Source organism: Nyctereutes procyonoides, unplaced genomic scaffold (assembly GCF_905146905.1).
Source record: "Nyctereutes procyonoides isolate TBG_1078 unplaced genomic scaffold, NYPRO_anot_genome, whole genome shotgun sequence".
NCBI classification, from domain to species: Eukaryota; Metazoa; Chordata; class Mammalia; order Carnivora; family Canidae; genus Nyctereutes; species Nyctereutes procyonoides.
In genome coordinates, this window is record NW_026575131.1 from 5,441,746 (window position 1) to 5,458,604 (window position 16,859).

The 16,859-nt window shown below is 37.4% G+C and overlaps 1 protein-coding gene across 5 annotated transcripts in view; it reads left to right on the forward strand.

Annotated features, from left to right (window-relative positions):
* Window positions 1–16,859, forward strand: part of TMCC1 (transmembrane and coiled-coil domain family 1) — a 238,747-nt gene that overhangs the window by 163,778 nt on the left and 58,110 nt on the right. The window contains exon 1 of one of the 5 annotated variants that reach the window (XM_055343375.1): window positions 14,381–14,522. The exons of 3 other annotated variants lie outside the window; for them this stretch is intronic. In XM_055343375.1, the coding sequence (XP_055199350.1) occupies window positions 14,481–14,522 (42 nt within the window). In that variant the 5' untranslated portion in view covers window positions 14,381–14,480. Of the gene's footprint in view, window positions 1–14,380; window positions 14,523–16,859 lie in introns of those variants that run through there. One more of the 5 variants, XM_055343378.1, reaches the window with a different exon arrangement.

Below are 16,859 nucleotides of genomic sequence, written 5' to 3' on the forward strand. Positions count from 1 at the left end.
GTCATTTATAAGCTTAGAAAGATACATTCCCTACTCCCTTCCCTACCAAGTCATATTAGAGCTAGCAGTAGAGAGTATAAAGTGAGTAAAACTCCTGTTGCTGCTCTGGCTGAAGTATACCACTTTTGAATTCTGTAGGCAAGAGCAAGTCTTCTGGCCCTGCTCAGTCTAGCTTTACTCTTCCCAGAGGCTCCAGAAGCACCCCCAGGTAGTAGACCAGCTTCTATCAGTTACCATCTTTTGAGTAGAATCACTACCAAACTACACATGTGCTATATAACCTGCTCTACTGTATTGTAGCAGATGATGGCTGGGGAAAGCAGAGACCATAGACAGCTCAGCTCTCAGAATATTGACTGATGGGATCCTTACTTAAGATGTAACAGATGCTAGTCTGGTCATCATCTTTCTTACACATGGTCACATCTGCTTGCTCTCATTTTCATAGTTTTGAAATGTACTTCTTTTAAGAAGTACCTTCATAGCCCCTGGTTCTCTTAGCTATCGTTTTTTTTTTAAGAGAGAGAGTAGTGGGTGCATGCTCATGCAAATAGGGGGGTGGTGGGAAGGTTGCAGAGGGAGACGGAAGAGGGAGAGAGAGAATCTTAAGCAAGCTTCAGGCCCAGCGCAGAGCCCAGCATGGGGCTCAGTCTCATGACCTGAGCTGAAATCAAGAGTCAGATGCTTAATCTACTGAACCACCCACATGCCCCTCTCTTAGCCTTCTTAAACACAATTTTTATTGTATATGTGTGTATTTGGCTTATGTACTGTCAAAATATTATTTTTTCACCAAACGTGAGTGTTCATGTAACTAGTTACACAGCAATGTAACTGGTATATATGTTTTCATAATTTTTTCTTTTTTGCTTGTCATAAATATTTCAAACAAACAGAAGTGAATAACATAATAAATATCCAAGGACCATTATTGAGCTTTTTTAAACTTCTGATTTTGCTGTGTTTACTTCAAATTAAGTTTAATTTGTGTGTACCATTCCTCAATCCATCCCCCTTCTTTGAAGATAACTATTCTGATTTGTATTTTCCATGGACATATGTTTGTGTATTTTCATTGCATATGCATTATTCATAAATAATGCACAGTATTCTATAACTTCTCTTTTCACTCTGTCATCCTTTTGAGATTTACTCACATTGATGCATACAGTGCTGTTCTATTTAATTGTTGTACAGTATTCTGTTGGTGAATATGCCACAATTTAGATTGATTCCTCTGTTAATAGATATTAAAAGTGTTTCCAGTATTTCATTGCTTTCATAAACAAGTGCTACAATGAATATTCTTCAAAATGTCTCCCTGAACACATGTACAAGAGAGTTTCTCTAATATATATATTATATATATATATATTCTCTATATATATATTAGAGAAACTCTCTTGTATATATATATACATGTCTACTCTCTGTGTGTGTATATATATATGTATATATACACACACACATACCTAGAAATGGGATTACTGGGTTGTGCAATATATTCATGTTTAATATAAGTAGATATGGCCAAAATGCTATCCAGGTGACTGTAGCAATTTAAACTCCCTTCAGCAGTGTCTGAAAGTTCCCATTACTCCATATCTTTACAAACACTCAAAATTTTTGCCTGTGATATGCTTATGTCAGGCAAAGCTTATGAAAAGACAGTGGAGCTCACTGACATCCTAGATTTTTCCCTTAGGAAATATCATTGCTTGATTATGCAGTCTAGTAGGCTATTCTGAATGAAATGCTGCTTGCTGGTAAAATACTTGTTTTCAAGAGCATAAAAAACCTCTTAGGAATTCTATACAAGAATAACTTTGAGGGAAAGAATTTCTTTTATAAGGCGTTTTCACTTTCCAAATTTATCCTTGTCATTCCAATTTCCTCCCATGATTCTCTTAGCTCTTCTGACCGATGATCAGCAAAGGCATGAAAGAATGAGATGTCAAGACCTTTATTGACAAATCACATCTGACAGCAGAATAAACCCACTTCTACTAAGTAACAAGTGTTCACAGTTTTCATTGCTATCATTTTGATTACTCCAGTAAAGAAACTGAATCTATTTCTTAGGAACCAAATTAAGAAAGCTTAGAATATTCCACTACCTGGTAATTATCTGGTGACTTTTCTAGAGAAAATGTATAAAAAATGTGTTATATCATGTGCATTGCACTTAAATGATTTGTTCTTGATTTGGATTGTGTTCCAATTATCTGTTGCTATGTAAGAAACCACCTCAAAACTTAGTAGCTTAAGATTCTAGTTCTGGGTAAGATGGAGCAGGTACACTTCACCGAGTCTCCCCCACAGAATGCAGTTTTAAAAATCTCACATGGAGCAGCTATTTGAGAATTCTGAAAGGTAGATTAGGAAAGGAAAACAGATCTTGAAGTACTACAGAACTAGAGTCGAGGGATCCCTGGGTGGCGCAGCGGTTTGGCGCCTGCCTTTGGCCCAGGGCGCGATCCTGGAGACCCGGGATCGAATCCCATGTCGGGCTCCCGGTGCATGGAGCCTGCTTCTCCCTCTGCCTATATCTCTGCCCCTCTCTCTCTCTCTCTCTCTCTCTCTCTGACTATCATAAATAAAATTTAAAAAAAAAAACTGAAACTTAAAAAAAAAAAAAAAGAACTAGAGTCGAATTCAGATTTCTCCCATTCTAGTATCCTCAGGCCTGAATCCAGTACAGCCTAAAACACAGAAGTGGGCATCAATGTTAATAGAACTCCAGGAGAAACTATTAGTTCTGCTGCAGGGAATAAGAAAGTAATATTCTAATGCGCAAAGAAAGTACAGAAACCTTCTGTTATCCTTTTTTTTTTTTCTCTTCTTTCCTCTCTTGTACCCTGAACCTCAAGCTGTTCTGTGATAGCAGCAGATTGGGGTCTGGCAGGAGCATAAAGCCCTGAGGGCAGGGAATCTTTCTGATCAGTGGAGCTTTTGTCCCAAAAGGTAGAATGACCCCATTTGCTTTTTTTTTCTCTCCTTCAGCTGCTTGGCTCCAGACACAGGCATTATGGAAGTTATGTGACAGTGAAGTAAATAAAGCCCAAGCTTTCTGGCTATGTGGCAGGAAAGGGGAACCCTCATGAACCAGAAAATACTGGGGAGATTTTGAAAGGGAAAAGCTTGGGAAATAAACTCTTTAAGTTTTATTATGAGCTCCTGGGCTTAATCATGTGTTATATATGTAGAAATTCAACCCCAAACAACATGTCTACTCTCTGAAAAATGAACTATGAGTTAGACCACTGCTTAGGTACCAGATTGGCAAAAGGGTGGTACACATATGGGACAGATTCAAATAGCACTGCAGAGACTTTGAAAACTTAACTGAATTGAAACCACAATCCACAGAAGGCTAGTCAGAAACTATGGCCTGAAGAAAACTGGGTTGATTGCCTACTAAAAGAAAAATACCAGTATTCTCCATAGGATTTTAAGATGACCTAGAATCTTATAATAATGTCCAAACAGTCCAGGATACAATAAAAAAATTCCTTGGCATTTAAAAAAAATAAGAAAATCAATTCACCTGGAAAAAGTCAGTCAAAAGATGCCAATGCCAAAAAAAAAAAAAAAAAACATAGTGCTATTCAACAAAAACTCTAAAACAGCAATTATAAAAATGTTCCAGCAAGTAAGGGCAAACGTTCTTGAACAGAAAGATACAAAGTCTCACCAAAGAAATAAAAGAGGTAAAGGATCAAATGGGCATTTTAGAACTGAAAAATACAGTAAATGAAAAAAAGGTCCCTAGATGGGATCAATAGCAGAATGAAAATGACAGAGAAAAGAGTCAGTGAACATGAAAATAAATAAGAAGAAATTATTCAGTGGATTGGGGGAGAGTTTTGAGGAAAAAAACTGAAGAGAAACATAGGGACTTGTGGGACAGTGACCGAGATCTAATATTCATGTCATCAGAGTTCCAACAGGAGAGGTGGAGTGATACAGAAAATTTATTTGAAGAAATAATGCTTAGAAACTCCCAAATTTGGCAAATAACCTAAACCTAGAGATTCAAGATTCAAACCTATAGATTCAGGAAATCCTAAAAAGGATAAAGACAGAGAAACCAAAACCTGAGCACATGAAAACTACAACTATCATGACTCCAAAACTGAAGACAAAAAATCTTGAAAGCAAAGAAAAATGATGTAGTGCTTACAGGGAAACAACTATTCAGATGACTACAGGTTTCTTGCCAGAAATCTTGGATGACAGAAAGAAGTAGAATTACATTTTTTAAAAGATTTTATTTATTCATTCATCAGAGAGAGAGAGAGGTAGAGACACAGGCAGAGGGAGGAAACGGGCTCCATGCAGGGAGCCTGATGTGGGACTCGATCCTGGGTCTCCAGGATCACACCCTGGGCTGAAGGCGGCACTAAACCGCTGAGCCATCTGGGCTGCCCTAGAACTACATTTTAAAGTGCTGTGGCAGGGGTATTAACTTAGGGTTTTACGTCTCACAAAAGTATCCCTCAAAGATGAGGGTAAAACAAAGACTTTCTCGAAGGAAGAAAAACTAAAAGAATTTGCAGCTACTAGATCCTGCTGTAAAAGGATTGCTAAGGGAAGTTAAGACAGAAGGAAACTTGGAACTTCAAGAATGAAGGAATAGCAACAGAAATGGTTAATATCTTGTTAATATTTATACTTCTCTTGAATTCATCAACTAACAATAGAAAGCAAAGAATTATAACATTACATTTCAATATGGATGTATATTACATAAGAAGAGATGATAAAAGAACCTAAAATGGTGTTAATGATAAAGTTTGTACCTTCACTTGAACTGGTAAAATATTGATTCTAAGTAGTCTGTGAAAAGTTACACATGTATATTGTGATCCCTAGCGCAATCACAAAAAAAAAAAAAATCTGACCCCCCAAAAATGTAGTAAAGAACACAATAGATTGAAATAAAGTACTAAAAAACTGAATCCAAAAGAGGGCAGGAAGGGAGAAAAAAATTGATTGAAAAACAGAACAGACAGAAAGTAAATAATAAAATGGGAGACATGAGGCATCTCATTGGCTCAGTGGTTGAGTGTCTGCCTTTGGCTCAGGTTATGATCCAGGGTCCTGGGAGCCTGCTTCTCCCTCTGCCTATGTCTCTGCCTCCCTCTCTGTGTTTCTTATGAATAAATAAATAAATAAATAAATAATTTTTAAAATAAAATAAATAAAATGGGAGACCTGAATTCAAATATATCAACAATTTACATTAAATGTAAATGATATTAAACATGCCAATTAAATGACAGCTTATCAGAGTAAATGTTTTTAAAGATTTATTCATTTATTTTCAAGAGCATGAGTAGGGGCAGAGGCAGAGGAAGGGAGAGAGAGGAAATCTCAAGCAGATTTTACACTGAGTGTAGAGCCTGATGCTGGGCTCAGTCCCATGACCCTGATATCATGACCTCAGCCAAAACCAAGAGTCGACAGCCCAACACTAAATGCTTATATTAGAAAAAAAGAAAGATATCAAATCAACAACCTAAGCAGCAACCTTAACAAACTAGAAGTGTAAAAATAATAAACCCAAAGCAAGCAGAAGGAAGGAGATAATAAAAATAAGAACAGAAACCAATGAATTTTAAAACAAAGAAACAATAGAGCAAAACAGTGAAAACTGATCAGCATGGAGGTTTTAAACCTGCTCTGTTTCTGACCTGGGCCGGTTCACCCCTCCTTAGGCAACCTGGTGGGCCCCTGCTCCCTGGAGGTCACCATATTGATGCCAAACTTAGTGCAGACACCCAATTGGCATAGCGCAGTACAGCCCAGAACTCCTGGACTCAAGTGATCCTCCTGCCTCAGCCTCCCAAGTAGCTGGGACTACAAGGTGTGCGCCACCACAGTGGAAAGAAAAGGCTGGTTCATAGAGAGGATTAATAAAATTGATAAATCTCTAGCAAGATGATAATGGAAGATACAAAGTACTAATATCCAGAATGAAAAAGGGGATATCACTATAAACCCACAGACAGGGATCCCTGGGTGGCGCAGCGGTTTGGCGCCTGCCTTTGGCCCAGGGCACGATCCTGGAGACCCGGGATCGAATCCCACATCGGGCTCCCGGTGCATGGAGCCTGCTTCTCCCTCTGCCTGTGTCTCTGCCTATCTCTCTTTCTCTCTCTGTGACTATCATAAATAAATAAAAATTAAAAAAAAATTGAACTTAAAGAACCTAGCACCTGGTTCATGATACTTAAAAAAAATAAATAAATAAGCCCACAGACATCAGAAATTTTATTTTTTATATTTTTAAAAAAGATTTATTTATTTATTTATTTATTTATTTATTTATTTATTTATTTATTTATGGCAGACAGAGAGAGAGAGAGAGAGAGAGAGAGAGAGGCAGAGACACAGGAGGAGGGAGAAGCAGGATCCATGCCGGGAGCCCGATGCAGGACTCGATCCCGGGACTCCAGGATCGTGCCCTGGGCCAAAGGCAGGCGCCAAACCGCTGAGCCACCCAGGGATCCCCCATCAGAAATTTTAAAAAGAACTACTATACATAACTCCAAACACATAAATCAGCAACTTGATGAAGGAGACCAAATTTTCAGTGAACTACCAAAACTCACCTAAGTTGAAAAGATAGCTTGAGTAGTTCTATGACTATTAAAGAGATGAAATTTGTAGTTCAAAACATTCTGAAAAAAGAAATCACATAGAGTCACTGGTAAATTCTACCACACATTATAGAAATATACCAACTCTTTGTTATTTCTTACAGAAAATAAAAGAAGTGAACTCTCATTTTATGAGGTCAACATTACTTTGATATCAAAACCAGACAAAAGCTGTACAGAAAAACAAAACATCAGACCAATATTCCTCATAAATATAGATGAGAAAATGCTCCACAGAGTACTAACAAATTGAACATAGCACTATATGTAAAGAATAATATACCATGAGCAAGTGTAGTTTGTATCAGGAATGCAATAGTAGTTCAGTATTTGAAAATCAAATGATAGAATTCATAATATTAACAACCCAAAGAATCAAAACCATATATCAGTTGATACAGGAAAAGCATTTGACAAAACTTAACAGCCATTCATTATTTAAAACTCTCAGCAAACTAGGAGTAGAAGGAAATTTCTTCAACTGATAACAGACATCTAACAAAAAAATTTTTAAACTGCACTAACTTCATACTTAATGGTATAAGCCTGAACCTTTTCATTTTAAGATTGGGAAGAAGGCAAGAATGTCTTCTCTGACCACTCTGTTTAACATTCTACTTGAAATGCTAGCCAGTACAATAAGGCAAGAAAAAGAAATAAAAGACATACAGATGGAAAAGGAAGAAATAAAATTGCCTCTACTTGCAGTTAAATGACTGCCTACATAGAAAATTCCAAAGAATCCAGAAGAAACTCCCTATACCTAATAGATGAGTTTACTAAGATCTAAAGATACAGTGCCAACTCACACAAAACAACTGAGCTTTTATATACTTGCACTGAACAATTGGGGGGAAGGATTTACTATTTATAAAAGCAAGAGAAAAATATTTAAGTATAAAAATCATACTATAGGATCTGTATGCTGAAATTATAAAACACTGATGAAAGAAATTAAAGATATATTAAAAAAATACAGAGGGATGCCTGGGTGGCTCAGTGGTTGAGCATCTGCCTTTGGCTCGGGTCATGATCCTGGTGTCCCGAGATCGAGTCCCACATCGAGCTCCCTGCAGGGAGCCTGCTTCTGCCTCTGCCTGTGTCTCTACCTCTCTCTGTGTGTCTCTCATGAATAAATAAAATCTTTTAAAAAATATAGAGATATATTCAGGGATTGGAAGACTCTGCAGCTTAAAAATGTCATTTCTCTCCAGTTCCATAGATTTATACAATTCCAGTTAAAAAAAAAAATCTCAAGATTTTTTTTGTAATTGTAGACAAGCTATTCTCAAACTTATATGGAAAGGCAGAGGAACTAGAATCACCAAACCAATTTTTCAAAAGAAGGATAAAGATGAGTGAAAGATCCTACTCAGTTTCAAGACTTATCATAAAGTTACAGTAATCAGAATGGCAAACAGATAGATACATAGATTGCTGGAACAGAATAGAAAGTCCAAAAATAGAACCACATAAATATTTCTTAATTCATTTTTCATTCAAATGCAAAGATAATGGAAAATGGATAGTGGGTTTTTATTTTTAAGATTTTGAACAAATTTGATAGCCATATGCAAAAATATGAACCTCTACCTAGATCTCACAGTTTATACAAAAATGAACATCAAATAGATCTGAAATCTATCCTAAAACATAAAACTTTCGGAGAAATACATAGAGAATCTTTATCTGGGATAAGGCAAAATGTTCTTAGGTATGACACCTTAAGCACAATTCAGAACATTACAAAGGAATGATAAAAAGGAATTCATCAAAGAAATTTTAAATTTTTTTAATGATGAGAGGTGCACCTGTGTGACACAGTTGGTTAAGTGTCTGCCTTCAGCTCAGGTCATGATCCTAGGGTCCTGGGATTGAATCCTGCATCAGGCTTCCTGCTCTGTGGGGAGTCTGCTTCTCCTTCAGTCTCCCCTCCCACCACCACTCACGCTTGTGCTCACTTGCTTTCTCTCTTGCAAAAATAAAATAAATAAAATCTTTTTAAAAATTTAATCATGGAGGGGAATCCCTGGGTGGCTCAGCGGTTCAGCGCCTGCCTTTGGCCCGGGGCGTGATTCTGGAGTGCTGGGATCGGGTCCCACTCAGGCTCCCTGCATGGAGCCTGCTTCTCCCTCTGCCTGTGTCTCTGCCTGCCTCTCTCTCTCTCTCTCTCTGTCTCTGTCTCTCAGGAATAAATAAATAAAATCTTAAAAAAATTAATCATGGAAAACACTATGAAGAGAATAAGAAGGCATGCTACAGCCTGGGAGAAAATTTTGCAAATCACATATCTGACAAAAGCCAGATACTCAAAATATATTTTAAAAACTGTCAAAACTGGCTGGGTAAAAACCCATTTGAAAAATGGTTGAGGGCAGCCCCAGTGGCGCAGCGGTTCAGCGCCGCCTGCAGCCCGGGGTGTGATCCTGGAGACCCGGGATCGAGTCCCACATCGGGCTTCCTGCATGGAGCCTGCTTCTCCCTCTGCCTGTGTCTCTGCCTTTCTCTTCGCTCTCTCTGAATGAATAAATAAATAAATAAATAAATAAATAAATAAATAAATAAATAAATAAATCTTTAAGAAAAAAAAGAAAAATGGTTAAATTTGAATGTCTTAAATAGTCTATTTATCAAAGGGTGATATATATATATATATTTGGCTTATTTTTTTGTATAAAAAAAATACAGAGGGATGCCTGGGTGGCTCAGTGGTTGAGCATCTGCCTTTGGCCCGGGGTGTGATCCTGGAGTCCGGGGATCGAGTCCTGCGTTGGGCTCCCTGCATGGAGCCTGCTTCTCCCTCTGCCTATGTCTCTGCCTCTCTGTGTGTGTCTCTAATGAATAAATAAATAAAATCTTTAAAAACAAAAGAAAGAAAAATATTTAGCATTATTAACCACTAAGGAAATGGAAATTAAAATCACGATATTACTAATCTAATGGTGCAAATAAAACCTGACCATTTCAGATACTGACAAGGATACAGACAACCCTATTCATTGTTCATAGGGAAAGAAATTGGTACAACTACTCTGGAAAACAGTTTGATGATTTTCTTTTTAAGTTAAATATACACTTCACATGTGACCCAACCTTCCCAGATTTTTAACCTATAGAAATTAAAACTTAAATTTCCACAAAATTCTACATACCACTGTTTAGAGCAGCTGTGTTCATGATTACCAATAAGTGGAAACTACCCAAATGTTCTTCAGCAAGTGAATAGACAAACCATGGTATATCCATGTAGTGGACTACCACTCTAAAAAGAAATGAACCATTACATACAATATCCTGGATTCATGTGTCTCAGACACATTGTGCTGAGTAAAAGAAATCATCCCAAAGATTATATACAATATTATTCTGCTTATACATATTCTCAAACTACTATTCTGTTTATACACATTCTCAAAAAGACGGAATGATGAAAAGAATGGATTATGCATTAGTGGTGGGGTTAGGTGTAACTACACAAGCAGCCATTTATTTATTTATGAAGTATAATTGACATACAGTGTTGTATTAGCTTCAGGTGTAGAGCATATTAATTCAGTAATTCTACACATTACTCACTGCTCAGTGTGATTAGTACAGTCACAATTTGTTAACCTACAATTATTACAGTATCATCGGCTGTATTTCCTATCCTGTACTTTTCATCTCCATGATTTATCTTATCTCTATGACTTATTTATTTTTATAACTGGAAGTTGTACCTCTTAATTTATTTCATCCTTCCCTCCACCACCTCCCCTCAGGCAACCACCATTTTGTTCTCTAAGAATATTTTAAGAGTGTGTTCCTTCTTTTGGTTTATTTGTTCATTTTGCTTTTTACATTTCACAAATAAATGAAATTGTGTATTTGTCTTTGATTTATTTCACTTAGCATAATTCCTTCTAGGTCTGTGCATGCTGTCCCAAATGGCAAGATTTTGTTCTTTTTTAATGATTCAATTGTATATTTGTATCATATCTTCTTTATCCATTCATTGATCAGTTAACATTTGGGTTGCTTCCCTATGTTGGCTATTGTCAGTAATACTGCAGTAAACATAGGGGTATGTATATCTGTTTGAGTTAGTGTTTTTGTTTTCTTTCGGTAAAAAACCCAGCAATGGAATTACTTGATCATATGGTAATTGTTTTGTTTTTTTTTTTAAAGATTTTATTTAAGAGAGAGCATGAATTGGGAGGAGCAGAGAGACAAGGACAATCTCAGCACAGAGCCTGAGGCGGGGCTCAATCCCACAACCCTGAGATCATCACCTGAGCTGAAACCAAGAATCAAACACTTAACTGAATTAGCCACCCAGGCACCCCAGTATCTTTTTTTTTTAAGATTTTATTTATTTATTTATTTATTTGAGAGAGAGAGAGAGAGAGAGAGAGAGAGCATGAACAGGGGGAGGCAGAGGGAAAGGGAGAAGCAGACTCTCTCCCCTGAGCAGGGAGCCTGATGCAGGACTTGATCCCAGGACCCCAGGATCATGACCTGAGCTAAAGGCAGATGCTTAACCAACTGAGCCACCCAGGTGCCCTTTAAGTAAAATTCTTTTTTTTTTTTATAATTTATTTATTCATGATAGAGAGGGAGAGAGAGAGAGAGACAGGCTCCATGCCAGGAGCCCAATGTGGGACTCTATCCCGAGACTCCAGGATCACACCCGGGGCCAAAAGCAGGCGCTGAACTGCTGAGCCACCCAGGGATCCCCCCTTGAAGTAAAATTCTTAATGAATGGGAAAATTATATTAGAAATTGTAAGGTCACCTATTAGGTATTCAGGTAGAAGTATAGATCTGGAAAAAACTTGATCGGAAATTAGAAATCTATAAATAATCAAATTATGTACATCTCTTTTTAAATTCAAAATTGGTGAATTAATACTTATAATTAAAACTAGTGTATTTTGTAAGTGAAAGCCTTTCCTTTATTTCTTTCTTCCCTATCACTCCCCACCGTACTTCCATTATATATTTGTTAATACCTGTTTTTTGCTCTCTCAGTGGATGTCAAATAACATGTCATAGGTACTTGATTTCAGCTATCTTGTTTGGACTATTATAATAGCCTCCTAAGCACTCTCATGTCCCCTGGCCCTTACTCACTCCAGCATTGTCTGTTCTTTACTCTGAGTGATTCCGTTGAAACCTAAAACCTTTCCTAACTCTGCTCAAGACTTCCTTACAACAGCCTACAGTGTCATACGTGGTTTGACCCTGCTTCCATCCACCAAGTCTCTCTCTCCCACTTTTCTGCTTTGCCTCCTTTATTCACTCATCCTCCTTGGCATTCTTTGTGCACACCAAATCTATTCCTGTCTCGAGACCTTTGAACTTGGTATCTCTTCTTGGAACACCTTTCTCCAGATATCTGCATGCTTTCATTCAGATCTCCGGTCAGATGTATTTTATCAGAGAGGTTCCATCATCCTCTGTCCTTTTTATTCTGCTTTATTTTTCTCCATACCACCCATCACCAATATATATATATATATATATTACATTTATTTATTGGCTATCTTCCCTAGCTAGCATGTAGGTATAATTTGTTTGTTCTTTTTTTTTTTAATTTTATTATTTATTCATGAGAATACACAGAGAGGAGACAGAGAGAGAGGCAGAGGCAGAGAGAGAGGCAGGCTCCATGCACGAAGCCCAACGCGGGACTCGATCCGGGGTCTCCAGGGTCACGCCCTGGGATAAAGGCAGGCGCTAAACCGCTGAGCCACCCGGGCTGCCCAATTTGTTTGTTCTTTGATGTTTTTCTAAAATAATGCCTCAGATAGTTGAATGAACAGCTCAGCTCCAGTTCTACCTCTTTGAACTTTTTCTCTAGCCTATGGTGATTTCACTTTTCCTTTTCTTTTCTTTTTTTTAATTTTATTTTTTTTATTTTATTTTTATTTACGATAGAGAGAGAGAGAGAGAGGCAGAGACATAGGCAGAGGGAGAAGTAGGCTCCATGCACCGGGAGCCCGACGCGGGACTCGATCCTGGGTCTCCAGGATTGCGCCCTGGGCCAAAGGCAGGCGCCAAACCGCTGCGCCACCCAGGGATCCCCACTTTTCTTTTTCTGAACATCATCGTAGGTGCTCATGTTCTGTCTGCTGATTCCTTAAAGAGTTCTTAGTGTAAACATAACTACGTAGTAGGTAAAAGTGTAGGGTGAGAATTGTACAGTTTGGTTTAAATACCAGCCCTACCACTTAGCCAGTTAACTCTGAGCAAGTTATTAACTTTCCTACTTTTTCATTTCTATTCCTGTAAAATGGGAGTAATGGGTAGTTCAATGAATGGAACACAGAGGAGATAGAATGGGGAAATCAGCCAGAGACCTGATCATCAGGATCATTGTATAACATACCTGGCTGTTTGGACTCTTATATAAGTAACAGAGAACTTTGGAAAAACTTTTTTTTTAAGCAATGGTATGGCATAGGGTAAATTTTAAACTTATTTAAAATTTAAATTCATGAGACACATGGCTGGGTCAGTCAATAGAACATGTGACTCTTGATCTCAGGGATGCAAGTTCATGCCCCATGTTGGGCATGGAGCCTACTTTAAAAAAATAAAATTCTAACTTCATTTAATCTATGCTAATACTGAACTGTTGAAGAACTTAATTTACTTTACAGTGGTGCTTTCATACTGTTTTATTTTGTCTCCGTGTCTTTTGTTTACTGCTGCTTCCTGGCTAAATTTTATTTATTAAAAATATTAGCTCATGGAGCGCCTCAATGGATCAGTTGAGTATCTGCCTTCAGTTCTGGTCATGATCCTGGAATTGCCTAATGGAGCCTCATGTCAGGCTCCCTGCCCAGCAGGGAGTCTGCTTCTCCCTCTTCCTCTGCTCCTCCCCTCTGCTCTCTCTCTCTCTCTCTCTCTGCTCTCTCTCAAATAAAATCTTTAAGAATAAAATAAAATATTGCATCACTTCTGATCCGAAGTAGAACTTTCATAATGTAAGAGAGAGACCACAAAATTTAAAGGATTATATGTGCATTGCCTTATATTTTCTCTTGACAGAAATACCATGGTCTGACTCCTTTTCCTATTTAAGACTTTTTTAGTGTTCACTTAATTTCAAAGAAGAATTTCTAACAGTACACTTATATAGATTCTTGGTGACCTAAAAAGAAACAATAATGTGCATTAGGTAGCAACCTTTGTTGTAGCAACTTTTGCCTTCTGGATATGTGTGAGAATGAGTTTCTTTACCATATCTTCAGTTCTGGCATATATCCATTACCAAAAATATATTTTCAGGATATTTTCCCTGTTCTGTTGTAAAATCACAGAGAAGGATTAAGGCTTCTCAGTTAGGTCACAGTGTCCAGAAGACTGTGCCCCAGCTCAGACAAAAATCAATATATTTTTAGTGATACAAATCAAATTAACCAATAGCTCTTCAAATTTCCCACTTCCTGTTCTTCTCTCCTCCAGAAACAAAATAGGTTCAAGAAGAAAAGTTCTTTCCTACCTTTTAACATTTTGAGCTGCCTGAGGTTAGGATTCAAGTATTTTTGGTGCTTATTGCTTAACTGGGCTGAAGATTATCTCATGTGACAGCATAGATCTCTTGTTTTGGAATTGCCATAACTTTCTAGAACAGCCACTCTGTACAGCTGCCAACATGCCCTGGATCCTTTTGCTTCATATTACAGTGATACTGCTTTGTCAGGGTAGAATTCAGCCTCACAGGGCTGGAGTCAGTCTCTGCTGACCTCATGCCACAGTACAGCATGTTCAAATCTGGGAGAAACCCGGGGGTTATTCGGCATATTCCTCCTCTTTCTCCCTTACAAGCATGGAACCCTCACTGTCCTCGGAAACCGTATGTTGTATATGTGTGTGTATCTGTCTTTTTTTCTTAAATCTCTTCCTTAATCCTATAATTCTACAGCTTTAAATGGTGGCTGGTTAAATAGACAGACACAGGAAATGCTTTGAGCTCCTGAAACTCAGCATTTTTCAGCAGTAGATCTCAGCCACGGGCATTTGCTATTTTTGGACCGACTTGTGTGAGGTTGCAATAATCAAGAAGCATGTTATGTGTTTCCCAGTTGTTCATTTTGCCCATAGCTCTTTGGGCGGAATGTACAGAGCAATCTTTGGCTGTGTGGGCATGCTCAGATCATATTGGAGAGTGTTCCGACTGCTTCAGTGCATAGTAAATGTCATCCTCTCTCTCTCGGGCAAAAAAGTTATCAGAAAATAAGTATTTCCTTCAATGAACAAGAGTTTCGTTTGCCTTTGACAGCTTAGGAAAAACTTGGGTTAAATTTGAAGATTCTAAGCATGCATAACAAATAAGAATTTGGATTAGAGCCATTTGAAGTATTTCTCACATTAAAAACAAAGGTTCTTATCACTCAGCTACTTGTTTTCACTGTATTTTTCCCAAAGACTTGGCAATTTTCTGAATTGTAAAGCAGTGTGCACATATCTCAGTGCTAAAGTTTTTGTCTCCAGATCAGAACAGATCCCTTAGATATAACTGGATAGGAAGACGATCCAGTTTTATGCAACACAACCACCATTTTCACATTTGATCTGCAATCTTGAGTAGAAAACTTGGACCATAGCTTGATTTTACCATGATTTTTACCTGATTCTAAAGTGAATATACATTAATACTGTTTGCCCTTGAGCCAACAAAATTTTTTACCCTAAAGTTTGATATAAAATTACTCTTATGACAAATGGTTAATAATTTAAATACTGTCTTCATTGAGAGATTTGTGGCTCTGCTCTGTACCTCTTTTTTTTCTGTTTGTTCTGTATCTTGGATTTTAAAACCTTGGCACATCTCTGTTTGTTCTGGGGTTATAAAAGGTCAGTTTACTTATCTATGTTTTATTAAGAATGTTAGCTCAAGTTGAATGGGGTGATCAGAAAGAAAGAATTCATAGGAGAGCCCTAAAAGGATAGGAGGTAGAGACTGATCGTAAAACAGAAATTAATTCCTTCCCCTCTTATTGACAGTTGAAAGGGAGGAAGGGACCATAAAACATAATTTAAACATTTTTAGTTGAATTTCTCCATGATTCTATTAATTCATGAGTAGAGAAAATTTGTTTAAAAATATACTGAGTACCTGAGTAAATGATTATAGGTGAAACTATTTTCTTGCTTCCCTACCCATGTCTCCCTCTTCCTTATCAAACTATTCATTGACTCTGGTGAACTAAAATGCCCTCATTGAAGCAATGATTAAAATATTCAGAAATGAGGTACTTGCTCCACATCTGTAATTCTTATTATGTCTGTCTGGATATATCAAATTGCTATAGATTGGGGTTGATATATGTATGTCCTCCTTGCATGAGATTGTGCCATGCTCTGTGAAGAGTTCATTTTCTAAACTACAGAATGAATATTTTGAAGGAAGAGTCAAGTGGTAAATGTATCTGACTCTAGGTAGTAAATGGAGAATTTTAGAAAGCTGGACAATGTTGAAGTTATATCTATTTTTTAATGAGATTAAAGTATCTCCAGATGTTGGCCAGTTCTAAAGAATAATCCCCTTTTTCCTTTCTTAATAACCCTGTAACACCACACATCTATATTTTTTTTATATATGTTTAAGTCATATGTGTAATGCATACATTCCAGAGAATTCTTTGGCAATGTTGACATTGCTTGAGTTTTCTGTACAAATGCCTAGAATTTACAGTGGCAATTCAGAACATACGTGTGTAATCACTTGGTCATATATAGGTGCTTTATCTTTTAAACAAATGTTATTTTTATCGCGCTGCCACTATATCAAACAATGAACTTTTAAAAGATAAAACACCTCTCACGTCTAAACCTTACATTCTAGTAGGGGAAGATGACAATACAAAATAAAGCTAGTACGTAAACTACAGGGTGTGTTAGAGAAGGAGGATGAGCTATAAAAATAATAAAGTGGGTAAGTGAGATTGGAAGTGCTGGGGGGGATTGCTATTTTTAAAAAGATAGTTAGTCTCATTAAAGAGACATTTGAGGAAGGGCTTGAAAGAAATAAGCAGGGTAGCCATACTACTGATAAATGAGCATTCCCAGTAGAGGGTACCGCCAGAACAAAAGCAGGAGTGTTTTATATACAAGGAATAGAAGGGAGGTTGGTATGTCTAGAGCAAAAAGGGAGGACAGAGTGGAAGGAATTGGGGTTTCAAAGATGTAATAGAGTTTCTCAGTT